The following is a 22,872-nucleotide window of genomic DNA, read 5'->3' on the forward strand; positions in this document are numbered from 1 at the left end:
AATGCAACATTCAAGGAGAAAGGAATCAAGAGAGACTTTCTCAACATCATTTCTCATCAAGTCCTTGGGCAACAAACCAGAGAAAGTGAAACCTTAGCTAAAGGGGGACTACTGTATATTTTAGGGATATTATTGTTTCAGCTGTGGTTGTAAGCAAATGATCCTCCTTCTGACATACCATCAGATCAATAGCAACCTAACACTACATCACAACATCTATGTCACTGACATCAACTTCATCTCATCACATGGGCATTTTATTATCTCACATCACCACAGGAAGAAGGTTGAGTACAGTACAGTATAATAAGATATTTGGAGAAAGAAAGAGACCACATTCACATGACTTTTATTAGAGTATATTGTTATAATTGTTCTACTTTATTACTGTTGGTTTAATCTTTTTTAAAGATTATTTATCTGGGGGCGCCTGGGTGGCTCAGTAGGTTAAAGCCTCTGCCTTCGGCTCAGGTCATGATCCTAGGGTCCTTGGATCGAGGCCCGCATTGAGCTCTCTGCTTAGCGGGGAGCTTGCTTCCCTCCCTCTCTCTGCCTGCCTCTCTGCCTGCCTCTCTACCTACTTGTGATCTCTCTCTGCATCAAATAAATAAATAAAATCTTTAAAAAAAATTATTTATCTGTCAGAGAGAGAGAGAGAGAGCGAGCACACGTGCACAAGCAGGGGGAGCTGCAGGCAGAGGGAGAAGCAGACTCCCCACTGAGCAGGGAGCCCAGTGTGGGACTTGATCTCAGGACTCTGGGATCATGACCTGAGCCGAAGGCGACACTTAACCAACTGAGCCACCTATGGAAACCCTGTTATTAACCTCTTAATATGCCTAATTTATAAATTAAACTTTATCACAGAAAATTCACACACAAAAAAAATGGTATTAAAATGGCCCTCCAAAATATTAAAGTGTTCAAATTCACTCACAATCAGAGAAGTACAAGTTAAAACAGCACCAAGATACCATTTCTCACCTATTAGATTGGCAAAAAAATTTTTTAAATAACAATAAACATTCTGTTAGTGAGGAAATAAGGGAAAAAGTCACTTTCATACTTTGCTGATGAGAATACATATTGGTACAACCATTCTGGAGGGAATTTTGGTGATGCCTAAGAATATCACATATGGATTTACTGCTGGACCCAACAATCTCAATTCTAGGACTCTATCTTGAGAATACACCTCCAACAATACAAAAATATATAGACATGGCAGTATTCTTCATAAATATAAAATATTAGAAACAGCCTAAATGTCTGTACATAGGAAAATGACTGAATAAACTATGGCAGATCCAAAGAATGGAGTACTATGCAACTGTAAAAAAAAAAAAAAAGAAGAAGTTCTCTATGATATGGAATGATTTCCAGCACATATATGAAGTGAAAAAAGCAAAATAGGAGTTATCATGTGCTCCCCTGTATTCCTCAGCAGCACCTGTTAGGAAAATATATAATTGTTATTCAGCTCAAGAAAAGGCTGAATAATCCTAGGCATATAGAGAAACAAATCAAATTTCTGAGAATTACAGAGGTAAGTACTAAATCTATGTTTTATTTATATTCTTTAAATGCTGTAACCTTCATATTTATTTTTTAGAAGTCTTTCACAACTTTGATAACTAATACACATGGGAACAAAAAGATTTAAAAAGTTAAAAACTTGTAAACTATACTGTTTAACTTACGTGTTTTTTGATCTTTACATAAATTCAGTTATCTTTAAAAACTGTTTTCAGAATAGAGGCACCTGGTTGGCTGGATCAGTTAAGCATCTGCCTTCAGCTCAGGTCACGATCCCACAGTTCTGGTACAGAACCCACATCAGGCTCCCTGTTCGGTGGGAAGCCTACTTCTCCCTCCCCCTCTGCCCCTACCCCGGCTTGTGTGCATGCATGCTCTATCAAATGAATAAATACAATTGAAAAAAACTGTTTTCAAAATAGAATGATAAGCTGCTGTTACAAAACTACCATTGGGGCGCCTGGGTGGCTCAGTGGGTTAAGCCTCTGCCTTCGGCTCAGGTCATGATCTCAGGGTCCTGGGATTGAGCCCACATTGGGCTCTCTGCTCAACAGGGAGCCTGCTTCCCCCTCTCTCTCTCTGCCTGCCTCTCTGCCTACTTGTGATCTCTGTCAAATAAATAAATAAACATCTTAAAAAGAATTTTTTTAATTTTTAAAAAATTATAAAAAAATAAATTTCAAACAACCATTTATGCTCAGGCTTCATGGGCCAGTTTGTACTGCAGGCCAAAAATGCCTCAGGTCATCTTTGGGGCTCTACTTCTATAAATCAGCCAGAGGTATTCATTAAATAATGAAGTATAAGAACAAATGACCTATAAAGTGAACTATTAATTAGCATTTATAAAAAGTGTATAAATAATATCCCCTGAAGTTTATAATTCATCCAACTGTTTGGGACTGTTTTTAATTCTGCTATTAAAATCACGTTTTAATCTCCATAAACTGAATGAACTAGATGTATGCAGAGGGAAATTATATAAGAACTTTAAACAGAATTTAATGAGGGGGAATTCTATGCCCTACAATACTTAAATGGATTTGGATTTTTCCTAGGACCCAAGAAAGAGAAGACAGGAGGTACCAGATCTGCTGGGACACTGGAAGAGGAAACAAAAGATGCCATGGATACCAGAAAAGAAAACTGCATTTATAGTGAGTGCCAATGAGTGAAAGACTGGAAGTCTAACACTAACTATGTATGGGAAAAGAGTTGCTGAACAGAAACCAGGAGTTTTTCAAATTAAGGTACTGACATGCCACGCAGAGTCTGAAATGGTGTGATCAAGGCACAGAAAGACAGATATAAATAGAGCAGACATAAACAGGATAAACAGAGCACATCATACTAGAATGAGAATTTACATTCTTTTTTTTAAAAAATACTATATTATGGGATGTAAAGCAAAATTCACTTGAATAAAACAATACATATAAGACTTCTAAGAAATTTCTTGAATTTTTGTAATAAAATAGGAGTCTCCAAAGAAACATCGAGAAAAAAAAAAATCTGAAAAGGGACACATCTTTCTAGGGGTACTTTAGTAAAAAAAAGTTGGAGAAACAGTATAAATAATTATAATATATGGGACCAAGGAGTTCTGACTGGTGAGTCAAAGACAATGGTAAGGAAGTAAATACGGAAAAACTAAAAGCAAGAAGCAGCAAAATCGCTTAATTAATCTAAACTTGCTTGGTTTCTTTAGACTACTGTATTGCTGCTATTCCAGAAACTGATTACCACGCTAAATATTAAAGAAAAGTGACTCTCTTTCTTTCATCTTGGAAGAATCTATTAGATTCTATGTGGTGTATATTTTTTAGAAGCAACCACAGCAAGAATGAGCACACACAGCTGCCAGGTATGGATTTCTAATACCATTCTTCAATAAAGGGAACCAGCACTCCTTGGAGAAATGGCTGATTTCTAGGACTTGGGCAGGAAATATACAAGATGAGCCTGGAACATCTAGTAGTGCCAGAAAGTACAGATCTGCTAAAAAAAACCAAACAAAAAAACCTATCACCAACAAACCAAACAACAAAATTCTCACAATGATGGGGATATGTCAAAGGAATATAAAAATCCACTGAAAGAGCTCTCAACAGCCAAAGCTGAAGCAATCGGAGCTTGTACTGGATTATAAGTCAAAGCATAAAATAAATAAATGATTGAATAAATTAATAAATGAGGACAAGGAGATGAATTTCCCTTGCAGAAGAATTCCAAAAAATTCACATATATACTCCACTATTAAGCAGATGGAACATAACTTCCTACTTCTTAAGCTTGTACTCCATCTAACAGTGACTTTCTTCTAAAAAGTACAATATGCAAAGTGGCGGGAACCAGTAACCTTACAGAGGATGAACCTAATAAACCCTATCTCAAGCCAGGTGACCAAGGTTAACAACAGTGGTAGGGCACATTGATAGTATTTATTCTTGATACGATGGCGATGTCACTTTACCTCTATGGGTCTTCCTTGCCAAAACACAGTAGCCAGTCTAATCCTAAGAATAGCATCAGACAAATCTCAATTAAGGGTTAGTCTACAAAATACCTGACCAGTAATTCTCAAAACTATCAACTTGTAATCAAAATCAAGGAGTCTAAGAACCAGTCAAAACCCCAAGCCACCCAGGGCAGGGGTGCCTGGGTGGCTTAGTGGGTTAAAGCCTCTGCCTTCAGCTCAGGTCATGATCCCAGGGTCCTGGGATTGAGCTCCGCATTGGTCTCTCTGCTCGGCAGGGAGCCTGCTTCCTCCTCTCTCTGCCTGCCTCTCTGCCTACTTGTGATCTCTGTCAAATAAATAAATAAAAATCTTTATTTAACAAAACAAAACAAAACCAAAACCAAAATCAAGAGGGCATATGACAACTAAATGTAATGTGGTATCCTGGTGTAGAAGAAGGCGTTAGGAGAAAACTGATGCAATCTGAACACAGGTTAGTGCATATGAATACTGGTTCATGAATTGTGACAAATGTACCATACTAATGCAGTATGTTAATAATAGGAGAAACTGGGCATGGGGTAAAAGGAATCTCTACACTATCTGCAATAAATCTATAAATCTAAAACTTTTAAGAGTTTATTATAATATAATCTAAGAATACTATGCTATATTTTATAATAATTAGTTTTCAATATTCATATCAGGTACTGAGCTAGATTTAAGAATGAGCCAAAAAAGAAAGTACGATTTGGTCCCTATCTTCAAGGAGTTTGGAGGCAATGGAAGAGAAAGACAATCATCCGATCACACATAATATGTAAATTTTAACTGTGGTAAATATGTGTTCTGGGAGGTTAGAGTATTCCCTAAGGAAACAAAACTTCTATTGAAGTGTGAAGGACCGCTAGGAGCTAACAAGAGAAGTGAAATGTAAAAAAGTGATCCAGACAGGGATAAAAGCATTTGCCAAAGGCTCTGTAATGGCAAAGGGCAAGACAAGTACAAAGGACTAAAAAGAGGCCAGCATAGTTGAAGTGGAGAGTTAAGCAGAAGATGGTAAAAGATGAGGCTGGAGGGTGAGGATGAGTTAACCATGGTTAAAGGGTTTTACTTTAATCCTCGAAGCAATGGGAAGCCATAGAAAGACTGGGGAGGTGGAGATAAGAGTGACAAGCAGATGTGTGTTTCAAAATAAACCACTATGCCTCCAGGATGGTTAATGGATTTGAGAGGGGCCAAAACAGAAGTGGGCAGAAAAGAATGGAGGGTACTGTAGAAATTTCAGGCAAGACAATGGTAACAAACTAAAGTGGTGGTAGTGGAAATGGGAAGAAGTAAACAGATTCAAGAGATTTCAGAAAGTAAGATTAATAAAACTTGTTGATAGACTGGATGTATACAGGAAAGGGAGTTATTAAGAACCACTCCTAGTTTTCTGGATTTTACAACGGGAAAGATAATGGAGTTGCTCACTGAAATAAGGAACAGAAAAAGAGGATGAATATCTGGGGTTTTGTTTTTGTTTTGTTTTGGGGGGGTGGCAGTGAAGGGTAATCAATTTAGTTTTAGACCTGTTGTATTTGAGATACCTTTATTATACTTGAAAGAGGGCGCTAACCAGAAAGCAAAATATACAGGTCTAGAGCTCAGAGGAGATAGAAAATACACCCTTAGAAAAGCTGTCATCTTTATCCTAGAAAAGCAGCTAACTAGAATCCCCAAATATCCAAGAAAAACATTAGACTTTGACCATCTGGATTTATTAAAACAAAAAGCTGAAAGAGAATACGGCATAGCATTTCATCAACTAAAACAAAAACTGCTAGGCACCATGGGGAATACAGAGATTTTTAAAACCCTGGTTCAACAGTAGAGCAATTATGTCAATAATCATACAGTATTTTAAAGTTTTAGCAGAGCTGGCCTACGTGGTCAGGAATGTTTTATACCTGCGCTACACAGTGAAGTAGCAACTTAGCCACATGTGGCTCTGAGACCTGAAATGTGACTGGTGGCATCGAGGAACTGAATTTCTACTCCTATTTTATTTTAACCAATTTAAATAGCCACATGTAGCTAGTGCTACAGTATTTGAGCTAGTTTAGAAATTCCTCATCTATTTCATCTAATCCCCAGCAATTACCCTGCAAATTAATGACAGTGGGTGTGGATGACAGAGGGATTAGAACCCTAGAAACTTTCATTCCATCTGCTTATGATATTATCTGAATTTGAAGAATATATGTTACTTGTATAATTAAAATGTTTTTAAAAGTCACTAACATGCCACACAGAAAAATTAGTAAATACAGAAAGTACAAATAAAAATAATCTGGAAACCTACCTTTAAGAAATAACCTATAATTGATATTTAGTCATATACAAAGAGAATCTATATTTTTAACCCTTTTAGTAGAAGCACCCAGAGCACCAATGGCCCAAGTCGCTGAGTTGTATGTAGCACATTACTTTTCTATACCACCCCCAACTCAAAATACCTTGGAAATCTTTTTAAAAAGACGGCCACCATCTCTAGAACTCAACCTCAAAACTGCCAAAAATAAACACTTAATAGTCCACTTGCCTAGCTCCCTTTACCACCATCACCTTTTGCCACCAATGTCACACACTTTAAATGGAACCCAATCTCTACCCTAAAATGTCATGAAATCAATCACTATAGTGAAAAGAGTACAAACTCTGGAGCTAGCAACTTTGGTTATGAGTCTGTGGTTTTCCTTTACAGCTTGGATGACCTTGGACTAATTACCTCTGGTTTCCATACCTGTTTCTTCTTTTGTTAATAAAAATAAGAATACCTAACATAGAGCATCTATAAACCATAATGTCTAGCCAAAGTAGCACTTAGCAAATGACAGCTATTATGGACTTCTATGTACCTAGCACTGCCCTAATGGCCCTGAAGGTAGCACTTAAACAAAACAGGTAGGGTCCTGGCCATCCTGGAGGTTACAGGCCACTGATTTAACTCTCAAGGACTCTTTCCACCTGGGATTTGAATTCCTGACCCACCCCTTATTATATGTGTGACCTCATAAAAAGCACTTTATCTTTTAAAGTGCTTTTTAAGAAAAGCTCAGTTTTCTTCATTTCTAACATGGTAATATTACCTACTTGATATGACTGCAGTAGAACTAAGAATAAAATGGAGTATAAAAAAACTGGTGTAAGATGAAAGTATGAAAGTGCTTTGTAAATTATTAGATGCTAAATAAACAAAAGGTATTAAACAAAGAGTAACATATTCCTCTTCTCCAAAGCAAAGCTTTCCAACTGGTGTGCCAAGAATGAATTATAGATGTGCTGAAATACTGACTCCTCCCTCAGCCTTCAGGGAGCCAGGAGAGCCAGGCTATAATCTGCCCTATAAGTAAATCATTTCCACCATGATGTAGAAAAGTCTGGAAACCTTGTTCTAAAATACTATCTCGGGGCGCCTGGGTGGCTCAGTGGATTAAAGCCTCTGCCTTCGGCTCAGGTCATGAACTCAGGGTCCTGGGATCGAGCCCCACATCGGGCTCTCTGCTCAGCAGGGAGCCTGCTTCCTCCTCTCTCTCTCTGCCTACTTGTCATCTCTGTCAAATAAATAAATAAAATCTTTTTTTTTTTTTTTTTTTAAAGATTTTATTTATTTATTTGACAGAGAGAAATCACAAGTAGATGGAGAGGCAGGCAGAGAGAGAGAGAGAGAAGGAAGCAGGCTTCCCGCTGAGCAGAGAGCCCGATGCGGGACTCGATCCCAGGACCCTGAGATCATGACCTGAGCCGAAGGCAGAGGCCCAACCCACTGAGCCACCCAGGCGCCCCAAATAAATAAAATCTTTAAAAAAAAAAAATACTATCTCATGCTAGCAGAAATGAGTGGGTCAACTGACTCCTCTGGATATTTAGGCCTCATCACCAACTCCACTGTTTTCATGATCCTGCTTCAAAAACTGCATCACAGTTCCCTAAAAGATCAAAGATCAAGTCTGAATATCAAGGAGATATTAGTCTAAGCTATCACAGATATACAAAAAATAAAAAATAAAAACTTAGATGAGAATATGGCAAAGATGTTGCCATATTTTCACACAAAAGATTTGAGCTATTTCCAGCAACACCCTAAGACACAGGTTTAGAAATCATGAAGAAGAGAAGAATAAAAAACATAAGAAAGAGAAAAGGAATAAAGGAAAGAGAAATATATATATATACTTCTGTAGACAATAGCTGAGAATCCGCAATAGCTATTCAGTGGTTTCCATGGCTGACTAAAGCTAGTAGACCAAAGATAACAAGATTATTTTCAGATTCTTTTGTTTTATAGTCTTTTTCATATACCCTAGAACTAATGCTGTTGCATATCTGACTTTCAGACTGTCATGGTCCCTAAGTCATCACCTTTCATATTATGTGGAATAGCACTTTCTACTCTGTATATACATAGTTAGTTCTTTCATCCATAGCCATATTTTAGCTTAAATTTCCTGTTGAGGGGCGCCCAGGTAGCTCAGTCAGATAAGCATCTGACTCTTAGTTTCTGCTCCGGTCCTAATCTCAGGATTGTGAGATGGAGGTTCAAGTTGGACTCCACGTTCATCCTGGAGTCTGCTTGGGATTTTCTCTCCCTCTGGTCCTCTCTCTCTCTAAAAATAAACAAATGAATCTTAAAAAAAAAAATTCCCTGCTGAATTTATTTCTTCCTTCATCCTGAGTTTATTCCCTACTCCAACCCAAATTTATCATTCTTGGATGTATTTATACCAAGTTTATTACTTAAAATATTTTTCTCACTTTCCACTCCTCATGGCATAATACACCACACACTCAACATACCCACAGATTTATATCCATCCCCATGGGAAAATCCTATCAAATAAACATTCCATAGACTTTTGCCCAGTTCATTTCTTTCTGTCATAACTTTTAGGTATGACATTCAAAAAGGTGTTCATCTCCTGAAGATTAATAAGGGAAAAGATCTTCTTTTCTTAACAGTTGATAGGAAGTAAGGTGAGATACCCCCAAGTCATGCCAAAAATGACATAAAGAAAATACAGTAGAAGCAATCTAGAGTAGTACTTTAAGAGCTCAATCTGAAGCAAACAACCTACATTCAATCCTGGATCCACCAGTGTGCTCTTGAGCAGATTACTTTGGCTTCAGTTAATCACTTAGTTTTAGTTTCTTCATCTATAAAATGGAGATTTTAGCCATCTTACAAAGTTGCTGTGAGGATTAGATGAGAGAGTCCCGTAAAACATTTAGCATAATGCCTGGTACACAGTAAGCAAACAAATGTTATTTGTTGGTATAGTGTCAGATATAACCTACCTGCTGACTTTGTTATAAGCTTAGGAAGAAACAAATTCAGCATAATCTACTCTTTATAAAGTTATGTTTTCTGCTCCCCCAACTGACGCTAGATTACAGGAAAATAATTCTGTGAGCAGAAGAATCTCTTCAGAAGAGCAGAAGAATGACTCTTCACAAACTATGATAACCTGCATAGGTCTCTTCAAGTTCTAACATTCTATGAAACAAGTATCAAACATTTAGAACTTCAACCCTCAACTGGTAAACACTTCCCAACCAAATTAGTAAGTTAAGTTTGGAGGGATACTAACTTACTCACATGAAAGAACAACCATTAAAACACCTAATACAGAGAAGGAAAGGAGATGACAAGCAGCAACATACCAAAAATTTAAGAACTACACTACTGAAACATCTTTTTTGCGATTCCTAGCAAAGCCAAAGTCTCAAGGGAAAACAAGAAAATGAAAGCAAAGGACAACCGAAATTTAAATTTTTTATTCTGAACTGTACCTAGCAGGTTGGTGGTATCTAATATGTATTAAATAATAATATAAACACATTAATTTATAAATCCATTGGATCTCCACAGCATCGGCCACAGCCACAAATAGTTATCCCTAAAAAGAAACCTCAAAACCACAAATCAGGAACTAAATAAGTGCGCAGTCTTGCTTCCTTCTCTAGGTCTAGAAAAAATTTAGAAACACGGACATTTTGAAGCAGTTAAGAGATTTCAGCATAAAGTTAGAATCTCTGCATTCTACTCTCCCAATACAAGCTATTTAGTTTGTAAAAATAAAAGCTACACAAAAAAAAGTTGTCATTAACTTGAACAAGACCCTAGGTATGATTTTTAATCTATCTGGAGGATTTGTATCTCCTTTGAGGATCTGATTTTTGTTAATGGACATTCTCCCCCAACTCCCCCTGCCCATGCACTCAAAATTCTGTGTATTATTTCAGGGATGGGGATGAGGAGACCCCTGAACGTTATGGACTCCTAGACTCTGGGCCCCAAAGGCATAAACCAGGATTAAGGCAAACGCACTTATTAATTTGAAAAGGAATGAAAGTAACGAATGCAGAGATTTTCACTCAAAAAAATAAAATTAGAAATATTTTCTATTTTCTCAGATAAGGAGTGTTAGAGTGGTCAGGAGAGGGTGTTGGTCATGTTGAGCAAGGAAAACAAAAAAGAACCGAGTTAGAGAAATTCCGTACTTTAGGAAAAAACAAAAGGGAGGAGACAGAAATCCTAAAAGGGGATGGCTTGAGGATCTGCAGGAAGTGTAAACTATAAACTTTTTGAGATCAAAGGGTTCAGGAGGGAGATAAAAACAAAAGAAAGGAAGCAATAAAGTAAAAGGGAAAGGCGTCTAGAAACTGTTCTTTACAAAAACAAACAAAAAAACCTCTTTCCTTTTCCTAGACACGTAAACAGTAACTTGGCAAAAAGGAGCCGACTAGAAGACGACAGCACGACTTCCTTCCCAAACTCCAGCATTCCTTGGCCGTCCTCAGGCTTGGGACGTTTCTTAGGAAGGCTCCTCCCTGCACCACTGCCCCGTGAACCTCTTGGAGGGACTATCACCATCTCCATTCCTCCCACTGCGGGAGAGAGGAAGTAGGGGATGCAGAGGGCGCAGGAGGGTTTTAAAAAAAAAAAAAAAGACTGGACATCAAACCTGAAGGTGGCCCACTCCGAGAGACTTAGTCGAGAAAGACCTGGATCCCGCCACCCCTTTTCCCATCCAATGCATGCAAGGAGAGAGAGTGCAACCTTGCAAGGGCCAGTCCTCCCTCTTCACCGGCTGCTTCGGGACACAGGGGGTTGGGGCAGAAACGAAAGGCCGAATACTTGGGCAGATACGGCACAGCCTAGGGACAGAAGTGTCTAGTGAAAGTCCGGAATGGCAAGCTCCAGAAGCAACGTGTCCGCCCCCGAACTAGCCCGCCGCGTCCCTTCCCTGCGGACCGGCTCCGCCCTCACCTGTCTGTGGGGAACTTGGCAGCTCTCACGTCGAGGATTATCCCTGCCGCTGCTCTCGGGAATCGCCTCAAACCTGGCACCAAGCGAGCGGAAACGCAACCTGGGCCTTTTCTTTCTTCCCCTCCCCCCACGCACCTCGGATCCTCGGGGGCGGGGAGCAACTGCAGCTGTCACAGCCTCACACTGACCAACCGCCGAGGACACTCAGACAGGCTGCCTCTCCAGCCGGCCTGCAGCACCAACACTGCGAGCAGCGGAGCCGGAAGTGAGGAGACCGGAAGTAGCGTGTCCTTGGCCCTGGACGGCCCCTCTCTCCCTCAATCTGGCCCGGCCCAGCCGCATCTCGATGGTGCCAGCGCGCCTCCCCAGAGGCCTCCTCCGCCCCTCTCCTGGAGGCTGGCCCCGCCCCTCCCGCTGCGGCCCTAGCAACCACATCCGGGGCTCAGCGGGTGCTGTTGCCCGGGTAATTTTCTGGCTGCGGCCGATCACAGAGGGGTGTGCACCCGGGTCCCGGTGCACCTGCCAGAGCCGGGAGCTTGCAGAAGGGCGAGCTGGCCTGGTCTTGAGTGGTCGGAGGTCTCCTGGAGCCCTCAGCATCCCTTCTTTCTCACTCATACACCCCAGCTTCACGCGTTAGGCGTCCCCCCAGCAGACGGTGAGCCGGTGGCGGGAGGGTGGAGATGGACGTAACTCGCCGCCACGCATATCACAGGAGAGCCGAAGCTTTCTCAGCTGCGGGAGAGCGCGTAGAAGGTTGTTTCAGCCCCGCGGGGAGTGGAGGGTGGCGGGAATGCGGGGTTAAGGGAACAGAGGGGATGCGGGCGCCTCACCCTCTCTTCCCCCGTGTCTGGAGCGCGCCCCTCCGGCCACGTCACTCACGCCCACCCCCTTCAGGAAGACCAGACCTCCAAGCCTGGCTTCCCTGACTTCTTGACTTGCTGTCTTTGTAATCACTCTGCCCTGCTCGCTCGCCGACGGTGGACCCCTTATACTTTTCGTTCCTGCTCCTGTTTCTTTATCCAGATAACTGAGTTCCGCTTGATCTGCTCGCCCTATTCCTTCTTAGGTAGATCACTGCGCTATCTACAGAAACCGCCAAGAAATCCTTTCTCTCTGAGCCCTTTGTAGTTTACTAAGTTGAGACCCAGCCTGTGCTGTGGATACTCTCCTTACTCCCGGCGCTGAATGGAGGGAATGTATGGCTGCACAGTGGTAATAGGCATACCTTAAGCTTATTTGCATAGGGTACCTACAGTTGTCCATCCACATCTCTCATCAAGGTTCTGAGCTGTTTTTCGTTTGAAAGCCTTGCATGCTCATTTTTTCACTTGTAGAAATGCGAAGGATAACAGTGCATTCCGTGGGATTTACTCTTCTTTAGACTGTACTTCTCACCTGCTTTTGTTGTATTAGCTGATGAGACATTTTTAAAGGCTCAGTGCCCAAAGGCAGACCTTTGCCTTTACAAATTCTAGGGAGTTTCAGAATAGTGAATCATATATCCCTGTGCAAATATCTTCCCCATATCCGTGAATAGGAAATACCCGTGCTGACACAAATGTTTCAAAAGTAAATAACATTATTTATCAGCTGAGATCTCCAGGAGACTTCCTCTGTCAAAAACAGTATTGAAGTCTCAAAACATGAATCTGTGTACAAAGGACCCTCATCTTAAGTGTCTCTGTCCTTAACAAAAAGAGCAAAGGTATATCACTCAAACTGTAAATGTATATCACTCAAACCATAACTTCAGTTCTATAGCCTACTGTGGACTTTTTTTCTGTTCAAAGCCATCCTGTTAGTCTTCTCAATTACAAGAAAAGGATCCCAATCTAGAATAATTACTGCTCTTATTGCATAGGAACAGAATGGCATTTAATAGCTAAGTTCAAGTAATCTTAGTTTCAGAAGGGTAATTAGGAAGAGGAGCATGGCAGTGCTCAGTGGTGCCTGAATGATCTGTACTTAACTGTTTGAGTTGGCTGGCACCTTAAGGATTCCTGCCAAGCGTCTTTTGAGTTCAGGAATGCTTAGCTTCATTAGTCTAACTGTTAATTGTTAAGACTCAGAGGTGTTTCTTAAATTGGAAAGGTGGACACTTGCTTTCATTATTTGTCCTTAGCTGGATAGTTTCTTTGGCAGGTGCCAATGTTTTTGATAGAGATTCAGATGGATTCCAAACTGTTTGGAACTCACGCTAATTTCTGTTTGGCGAAGGGGCCGTTAATCATGTTAGGTACTCCAGTCCAGTGTGATTCCGGTACTGCACGTGACTGCTCTTCCTACATAGTGCAAGGCTCCACACAGGATTAGTCTTCCCATGATTTCTGCTGCCCCAAGGGAAATTAGAATGTAAGTTGGCTGGAAGAAAACACTGAAAGCTACTTCAGCTGATGATGGAAGACTGTGAAATTCTACGTAATTTATTTTGGAAAAAGGAAACAGTAGCTGGTATTTTTTTTTTTTTTTAATTTGGAGGAAATTTTTGATGCTGACAGAAAGACCTTATTTTAAATCTAACCCTACTTAGATGGAGATCTTTCTTTCTTTCTTTCTTTCCCCTCTTTCTTTTTTCTTTGCCCTAGAGTTTGGGGAATTCTACCTGCTCATTCTCTTTAGGAGAATAGAAGATTACTTCTTTTCTCTAAATTGGCATCTATGTTTGGAGAGGTAAGGAAAAAGGTAATAGTTGTCTGCTCTGTATGTTTATGACATGGGTATTATCTACTAATGTACCTTTGTACTGTTACTGGCTATTATTCAGCTTTTGAAAAATCAGATGCCATTTATTCACTTGGCTTGTAGGAAACCTGTATTTCATTTATTGACCACAAGTGAAGGGGGACAACAGGTTAGAGCATATTATTCCTTTCTGAATGAATTAAATGTGCACACAACCTTTTTTCTTCACTTTAGATGTTGAGTACTGTATGCTGCATATAAATATATTTCCTCAAGAGAAAAAAAAGGTGCTACCTTCAGATCTTTTCTAGGGGAATTCTGGTATTGTCACAATAATTTTATCACTTTCCATTATCAGGTCCCTTTTCATGGAGATATATTTAATTAATGATTGCACAGTGTAATTCTCTGGAAACAGAGGATCAGAGGACAGCGATAAATGGAACATCTAAAGAAGTCTGTGAATAGTAGTCTGAGTGGAGCATAAGAGTAGTAATTACTTTAACTGCAAAGAGAAAAATACTGAGGTATTTCATAATTCCATTATCTAGAATTAATATGCAACATTTTATCAGTTTTTTTTCTATGCATTTATATTTTTTCTACATTTATTTAAGAAACTGTTACTTAGAACTGACTGCTGGACATGAAGCACTGTAGGAATAGCCATCAGCCCCTACACTCATGTAACTTATAGTATACGCTAGTTTCGTTGGCATACAGTTTCACATTTTGCTTTTTTCACTTAAAATATTATGGAATTTCCTTCATATCATTAAATATTCTCCTTCAGTGGCTCAGTATTATATAGTAATTTATTTACTTAGTCCTTTTTATACATTTCAGTTCTTTCCTGTTTGGTCTGTAATTATAAAACAACAATGTGAGGAATATTGTTGTATGGTAAAATTCTAAGATGACTTCCGATGATTCTCACTTTGTATAATTCCCTCCCATATGAACATGATAGGACATCATTCTCATCATGTTATATTACATGCACAAGGGATTTTTGCAGCTATAATCAGTTGATTTTAAATTAATCAAAAGGGAGATGATTGGGATGGGCCTAAACTGATACGGGAGCCTTTTAAGAGCAGGAAGTTTTCTGCTGCTGTGGTTGCAGCAATGAAGGCAGAGAGATGCAAAACATAAGAGAGATTTGACAGGAGGAAAGTTCTCTATTGCCGAAATGCAAAGGGCCAGAGTCAAGGACCCGAACCAGGAGCTGAGAGCAGTCTCTGCTGACGGCCAGCAAAAAACTCAGGGACCTCAGTTCTCCAGCCACAAGAAGCTGAATTCTGCAAATAACCTGAATGAACTTGCAAGCAGATTCTTCCCCAGAGCCTCCAGATAAGAGTCCCATTTGACTAACATCTCGATTTCTGCCTGGCGGGATCCTAAGCAGAGCATCCGGTTGAGCTCACCTGGACTTCTGGCCTGCAGAACTGTGAGATAATAGATGGGTATTGTTTTAAGCTACTAAATGCAGTGATAGATCATGAATACATGTGTAAGCCAGGTTCTTTTTATATTTGTAATTATTTGTTGGGGATAAAATTCTAGGTGTGAACTTGTTCAGTGAAAGTTACCCATATTGTTAAGGTTTTTGTATCATATTACCAATTTGCCCTTCATAAGCTTTGTACCAATTTATATACCTCCTCACAAACTATGTTATAACATTCTGGCAAATGCTAGGTACGCCATTCTGATAGGCAAAAACAAAACAAAACAAAACAAAACAAAAAACGAAAAAGGATCTCCTGTTTTGAAAGAAGATTTACATTTCTCTTGTTACCAGTAGAACTGACTATTGTTTTCCTGGCGTTCACTTGATAGGTCTTTTTTAGTGACTTGCCTTTTCTTATTCTTTAGTTGGCTTTACCATTGACATAGAAGAAATAGCATCTAACGTGTATTCCAATATTTCTCTGTTGTAACATTTTCAAAGAGTAGAATGATTAATGATCTTAATTGAGAGAATGGGTACTTCTGAGAAATATCACCTCCTGCCATTACTCCCTGCAAGAAATACCTCTGACATTATACTGTGGGAGCATGGAAAATGTTAGCTTCATTGATTAAAGAGTATTGATGTCTTGTTCTTTTTTAGGGAAAAAGTCTGGCTTGTCTGGTTTTTCATTAGGCATGTGGTTGTTTTGGGAATAAAGATGTATTTTATGTTACCATGGAAAATTGTAGGTTTCACTACTGTTTTGGAAGGAAATATATGCTGTTAACTCTCAGAAAACAACTAATATCTTCCTAAATAAACATATCATCATTTTCAATTTGATCAAGATAATCACTAATCTCTGTGTATATTATTTTGCTTTATTTGGGAGGGGATATGGGAGGATATTCAAGTGACTTTTTCTGTAATCCTCATTATTTGAGGTGATAGGGTTTATTTCTGAGAAATGATGAAATAAAGCAGAAGGCAAAAAAGAAGGAAGGAAGAAAAGAAGAAGGGAAAGAACAGAAGACAAAAGGAAGAGAGAAGTTGGGAGAGTCCCTTTTTCCCTTAGAGCATAGTTTTGCATGGTTTTCTCTTAAAAAAATTGTTCTTGGGGCGCCTGGGTGGCTCAGTGGGTTAAGCCTCTGCCTTTGGCCTAGGTCATGATCTCAGGGTCCTGGGATGGAGCCCCGCATCAGGCTCTCTGCTCAGCGGGAACCTGCTTCCCCCTCTCTCTCTGCCTACTTGTGGTCTTTCTCTGTCCAATAAAAGTAAATAAAATTTAAAAAAAAAATTGTTCTTGCTACCTCAATTTCTGAAGGTTGGTATCTTCCTAATAAGAGTGAGATATTTTAAAATGTTTATTTGAAGTAATTGTAGATTTATAGAAAATTACAGAAAAATGTGCGGAGAGGTCCCATACATGAGAAAGGGTTTTTTTGTTGTTGTTGTTGTTTATTTTTTAGTTGAATGATCAAAGCTTATTTATTTAGAAAGGTCAGCCCACTTAGCAGTGGGATACGGTTGCTATTTGTGTTCACAGAATTCATAAAGGCCTATTCTATTCTTTTGTAGAGGCTTGATATTGTTTCTGTTTTGTTTTGGGTTTTGTTGTTGTTGTCTGTTGTTGTTGTTTGGTTTTGTTTCATTAGGTTCAGATAGGCGTTGAAAATGCTGCCTCGGTTTGACTTGGTGCTGGGGACATAGAGTGTGTAACTATTATCAGAGGAGGCCACTAATACAGTGAAAAGAATGGTAGACTTTACATTACAAAGCCTGGATTCTGGGCTGCACTCAACCACATTATAACTATATGAGCTTTGAAATTCAGTTTTATCTTCTTCCTGAGTTGTTCGGAATACAGAAAATAAAGGTGTTTAGAAACTAAAGCCCTGGGCTATTGTAATTATTATTAGTACTTTTGTACAGTAACAGCAGGAAACTCCTTTACCAGTTGTAATTCCTATGATAAAAATTACTTTTTTTAGACAACAAAGGCAGAGGAATTTTGACAAAAAGTCTTGCCCAAAAATTTTGTGCAAAAAATGCACATGACATCTTGAAACCTGGCAGGACAGAGTGAAAAAACCTGAGGGACATTGTGCTCATACTATTTCACACAGTAGTAACACCTGCTCATCAAATTAGCTTGTTACTTTGGCCCGCGGTAGGCCCTGAGCCTGTAGACTCTTGTAGGGTAGATGCCACCTGGGAAAGTAGGGGCAAGCCTGTCTAGGTCCGTGACTGACTGTTCTCACAGTACTGTTTGATTTATGAGAATCCCTGCTTTCGGTATATATTTCAGTGGGATTCTTACTTCTGTTTGCAAGTAGGATTTTGAAAAATCTTTGAATTAAAAGGATCAACACAGCCACGGGGGCATTAGAGAGAGAGTAATGACGGTATCATCACCAAACATTCATGGAACACTTTGTAAGGGGCCAAGCGCTGTGCTGAGTGCTTTCCACTCACTTGTTGAATCTCCTTGAATGCACGATAACCCTGTGAAGTAGGGACTGTAGTTACACCTGTTTTACAAATAAGGAAGCTGAAGCCTCATATGGTTAAGTAAACCACCCAGGATCACGTAAGTTTAATTGGCAGAATCACTTGTCAACTCAGGTGTGTCTGACACCAAAGCCCATACCCTTCCCGTATAATAAGCCCTTTACTTTACAGATAGGGAAGGAGAGGTCCTGAGATGTTAAGATCCGTGGTCACTTTCCTTCTTACTCTGGTCTGGGTCTTTTTCTGGATTATAGCCTCTTAACCATTTGCTTGTTCCTCTACATGTTGTTGCTTATTTCTGGCCTCTGTGCATCTGGCCAATGTGTCAAGCTGGTCCAAAGTTACAAGGTTTGTAAGCGTTTAGATAAAACAATATTTAGATTTTTAAAATTTGTAATGGAATCACTTGATTGGATTTTTAGTGAACGCTTTTCTACCCGATTCCTATAAAGGGGACGCTGTCTCCCATGTGCTATTAAAAGTTGAACCTTGTGACTACTGTCTGTGTTTTTCTTTTAGAGAAGTCAGAGGGGGCAGTTGTGACTTCATGTGAAAAATAGCCACCAAAGATCTATCCAGCATCATTTTTAGTTCTTTAATTTTGGTAAGCGCCCATTTTTAAAACAGATTAAATTTGCCTGAATTATTTCAGGAGTATACATTACAAAGCACTTGAAAGCAAGTGAGAATTCAAAAGCACAGAGCAGAGCTAGAGGGCTTTTTACAGAGGCCCTTTAGGAGGTAAGCATTTCTCATGGAAGCTTTGGTTATTACATTCGCAGAAACATGTTCTGATTCTTTTCATTATTATCAAAAGCATAACTAATTAGTATAAATTTTTTTTATATTCAATTGGCACATCGTTCCTAAAATAGCTTTCTCTTTTCTTCTTTTCTTTTCATTCATTCTTTCTTTTTTTTTTTTCTATTTTCAAGAGGCAGAAGATATACCCTCCAGTCCTAGAAGGATTCTACCACTTTCTTCTCCACCCTGAAGAGGCTTGGAAATTAATGGGTAACAGTTTGCGTGAAAATTACTGAATGCGTTTGCTTCTTATCTCAGAGGCCTTCTGCGGAGAATTAATAGGAGGTTGAATGCGCGCATGGATAAAATGGATCATCTTAAAGGATTGAAGTTCCAAAAATATATCAGCAGGACTGGACAGGTTTGACATAATGAGATTTCTATTTTAGCTTGACTTCTGGAGCACTGAATAAACTATAAACTGAGCCGCACATGTCCTGGGAAGGAAGTTTCTCTTTTAAAATGCTCTAGCTGTGTGTAACGTTTTTCTTATTCAGGACCTTTGAAAATACATTTACTTACTGATTTTTAGAAATTTAAAGAAACAGCCACCAGCAAGACGAACGATCTCTGCATAAGCACTGGCAGAGATGGCAGAAGCTTCAGAGGATGCCTCAGCCCTGCCCGTGACAGTGAAGAAAAAGAAAAGTTTATCCATTGAAGAAAAGATCGACATCATCAATGCAGTAGAAAGTGGCAAGAAAAAGGCAGAAATTGCAGCTGAATATGGAATAAAGAAAAATTCATTGTCTTCTATTATGAAGAATAAAGACAAAGTTCTAGAAGCCTTTGAATCTCTGAGATTTGATCCGAAGAGAAAAAGACTGAGAACTGCTTTTTACACAGATCTGGAAGAAGCATTAATGAGGTGGTATCGAATTGCTCAGTGTCTGAATGTACCAGTTAATGGTCCAATGTTGCGTCTAAAAGCTAATGATTTTGCCCAGAAACTGGGACATAATGATTTTAAGTGCAGTAATGGATGGCTGGATCGCTTTAAATCTAGGTATGGTTTAGTATTCAGAACTCAACCCGTAGAAGCTACGGGTGTACCAGTAGACCCTTCAACTGTCTGGCATCAAAATGTACTTCCTTATTATTTAAATGATTATCATCCTAAAAACGTTTTCAATATAAAAGAGACTGGGCTGCTTTATCGAATGTTGCCTACAAATACATTTGCATTTAAAGGAGAGACATGCTCCATCGGAAAGTTATGCAAAGACAGAATAACGCTGGTGGTTGGGACAAACATGGATGGCTCAGAGAAACTTCCTTTGCTTATCATTGGAAAAAACAGAAATCCACATTGTTTCAAAGGTATAAAATCATTGCCTGTGTGTTATGAAGCTAACAAAATGGCATGGATGACCTCAGACGTATTTGAACAATGGATGCGGAAGCTTGATGAGAAATTTCAAGCCCAGCAACGAAGAGTGGTGATTTTTGTTGATTCTTTTCCTTCACATCCAGAGGTAAAGAATCTAAAGTCCATTGAGTTAGCATTCTTTCCATCATGTTTATCTTCCAAATTTATAGCAATGAAACAAGGTGTTATTAAAAGCCTTAAAATAAAATATCGACATTGTCTTATCAAGAAATTTTTAAGCTCTGTTGAAGGCAGCAAAGAATTTACATTTTCCCTACTAGATGCAGTTGATACTTTGCACCTTTGTTGGAGGGCTGTAACCCCAGAGACTATTGTCAAGAGCTATGAAGAGGCAGGATTCAAATCTCAAAAGGGAGAAAGTGACAAGACCAATGCAGAGACAGACGCTGGTCTTGATTTGGTTGCCCATGCTCAGGCAGCAGGCGTGGAATTTCCTGAAGGTTTATCTATAGAAGAGTATGCTGCCCTTGATGATGATTTGGAGACATGTGAAGCTGCACCAGAAACTGACTCGGTATGGACCGAAGAAAGTCACTCAGAGGAAACTAGATTTTATACTTCTGATGAAGAGGATGATGGTGGTTCTCTAGGAACTGAACTCCCTTTGCCATCAAAAAATGAGGCATTAACTGCTTTAGATACTCTTAAAAATTTTCTTAGAAGTCAAGATATAAATGATGAGCTTCATAATTCTTTAGCAGACCTTGAAATTTTTATTAACTCATCATCTAAATAATTATTTGTGGTACAATATCTGAAGAGTAATAGTTTTTCCTGATGTATTTTACTCTACGAGGTATATAAAGGGAAAATACCACTTAAACATTAAAAAAAAAGAAGAAGAAAAGTTTGGTTTAATTGCATATGTCTTTGACCTGAATAGCAAAGTTCCTTAGGTAGATTAAATAATGAGTAAGTCAATGAAAAATATGAATTTCAATTTAGCAAGGTTTGGGGGAGTATAAAATGTATTTCAGAGGCCTTGTACTTGAAATACCTGATATAAATGTCAAAAATAAAGACCTCTTCAGCTATTTGATTCATACAGGTTGAATTGGTGATTGCAATTTTCTTTAAGTGCAGATCATGTTCTGGAATATTTTAATTTATCTACCTCATCTTAGAAATAAAAAATCTATTACTTAGATATTTATTTTTATAATGACATATATTCTAGCCTTGTATCAAGTATTAATTTTAAATTATTTTTCTTGTAACTAGCTTATCTTGCTAAGAAGAAATTATGAAGAAGTACTGAAATTAAAATCTGGCCCAATTATACACCAAAGTGATTAAAAATATATGTCTCACTACTTTCTAGTTACTTCTGTAGAAGGTCAAATGAAAGATGATGACCTTATCAGATGCTTTTTGTCATCTATAACCAAATGATTTGGATTCTTCCTAAATATTTGTATGTATATGTGTGTGTTTAGTAGAATAATCTATTACTGAAACATTTATGAACTCATAATATTTTAATTATAATATTTTAATAACATTAGTCTTAAAAAGTATATATGAAGACATATGAAGTTACTAGAAAAAAAAATGTTTTATGTGGTTCTGAGTTTTCTAATTTTAACAGATGAAACTTTTAATCTATCATTTTCTTTTCTTGATTTTACTGAATTTTATTTTCAGGGAAAACAGTATCTTTTCAGCATATTTTGATATATTTAATATTTTTTTCTTTCAAATTCAATGGCTAACATATTGAATTTAATTTCTGTCTGAGGAAGTTTTGTCTACAGAGTATTTTAAAATATTGTGTGGAAATTATTTACTCTCCGTCCATAAAATAGCCTTTAAAAGTAGAAAAATAGAACGTGTCAGACTTTTCTGTTGTGAAATTTTAAATGGCATACTTATTTAAGTATTACATATAATTTAGGGTACACTTTGAGAAGTATTTTGAAAAAGTGTAAAATGTTATGTGGATTATTTTTATTATGAATTATTAGTCTGCAAAAAAAACACATTTGGAAGGAAATACTTATAGAAAGTATTTTTATTTTCCATTGTTGATTTATTCAGCTTTTGAGATCTAGTAATAGCAAGCCTTAAAAAATATTCAAATTAAGAAAATTTCCTGTAGATCATAATATAGATTACTTAAATTAATCAAAAGGATTTTAATTAATGATTTAATTTAAAGTTTTAGCGTAGTTGAACTGTGGCCCTGAATCATGGATCTTAATCTCTCTGAAGAGCCCCAGCTGTAGCTACAGCATCTGGCCTGTGTTGAGCCTTTAGTAATTCTTTTCTCTTTGTTTCTCAACTCCATACCGTTTTGATATCAAATATTTTTATTTAATCATTCCAGATTCTGCTTTTATAGATGAGGAAATTGAAACCTGAAAAAATAATTTGGTTAAAATCTCAGAACCAAAACCAAAATGCAGTAGTTCCCTGTCACCTAGTCCTTGTGTTTCTATCACCACACTGCTTCTTTTCTATACTCCATTAAAAAAAAAAAAAAATGCTGTTGTTTTTTCCCCTTGAGTTTAGAGGCCTGAGGGTGAAAAAGTTCAGAGAATTTGCTGAATCTATGTTGATAGCTCTGTTCCCAAGATCTCTCCTGAGAACACTGTTACTAATACAACACTTGGCTTGGTAATTCTGTACCACTGTAACACAGAGGTTCCAGTGGAGTTCTAAGGAAAATATTTGAAACAACTTGAATATGCCCAAAGTGCTGAAAGTACCTACTGGTTTTT

The 22,872-nt window shown here is 38.4% G+C and overlaps 2 protein-coding genes across 8 annotated transcripts in view; one reads left to right on the forward strand and one right to left on the reverse strand.

Annotated features, from left to right (window-relative positions):
• ARFIP1 (ADP ribosylation factor interacting protein 1) overlaps nucleotides 1-11,574 on the reverse strand; it is a 102,143-nt gene extending 90,569 nt beyond the window's left edge. The window contains exons 1-2 of one of the 5 annotated variants that reach the window (XM_059175359.1): nucleotides 11,310-11,547; nucleotides 9,115-9,229 (exon numbers count right to left, since the gene is read on the reverse strand). The gene's annotated coding sequence lies outside the window, so the exon portion shown is untranslated. Of the gene's footprint in view, nucleotides 1-9,114; nucleotides 9,230-11,309 lie in introns of all 5 variants that reach the window. The other 4 variants (XM_059175349.1, XM_059175378.1, XM_059175341.1 and 1 more) reach the window with 4 other exon arrangements.
• Nucleotides 11,575-11,580: 6 nt separating this feature from the next.
• Nucleotides 11,581-21,195, forward strand: TIGD4 (tigger transposable element derived 4). 3 transcript variants are annotated; one of them, XM_059175320.1, is made up of 2 exons: nucleotides 11,581-12,062; nucleotides 18,894-21,195. In XM_059175320.1, the coding sequence occupies exon 2, from the start codon at nucleotides 19,353-19,355 to the stop codon at nucleotides 20,886-20,888; it is 1,536 nt and encodes a 511-aa protein (XP_059031303.1). In that variant the 5' UTR covers nucleotides 11,581-12,062; nucleotides 18,894-19,352; the 3' UTR covers nucleotides 20,889-21,195. The 3 variants fall into 3 exon arrangements, with proteins under 3 accessions (XP_059031303.1, XP_059031299.1, XP_059031311.1); XM_059175316.1 differs by having other exon boundaries at nucleotides 11,581-11,964; XM_059175328.1 differs by lacking the exon at nucleotides 11,581-12,062 and adding an exon at nucleotides 16,891-18,562.
• Nucleotides 21,196-22,872: the final 1,677 nt, after the last annotated feature.

This window comes from Mustela lutreola, chromosome 1 (assembly GCF_030435805.1).
Source record: "Mustela lutreola isolate mMusLut2 chromosome 1, mMusLut2.pri, whole genome shotgun sequence".
NCBI lineage: Eukaryota > Metazoa > Chordata > Mammalia > Carnivora > Mustelidae > Mustela > Mustela lutreola.

Excerpts from the sequence above, each read along its gene's own strand:
- TIGD4 (XM_059175320.1), top strand. The coding sequence starts at position 19,353 with ATGGCAGAAGCTTCAGAGGATGCCTCAGCCCTGCCCGTGACAGTGAAG.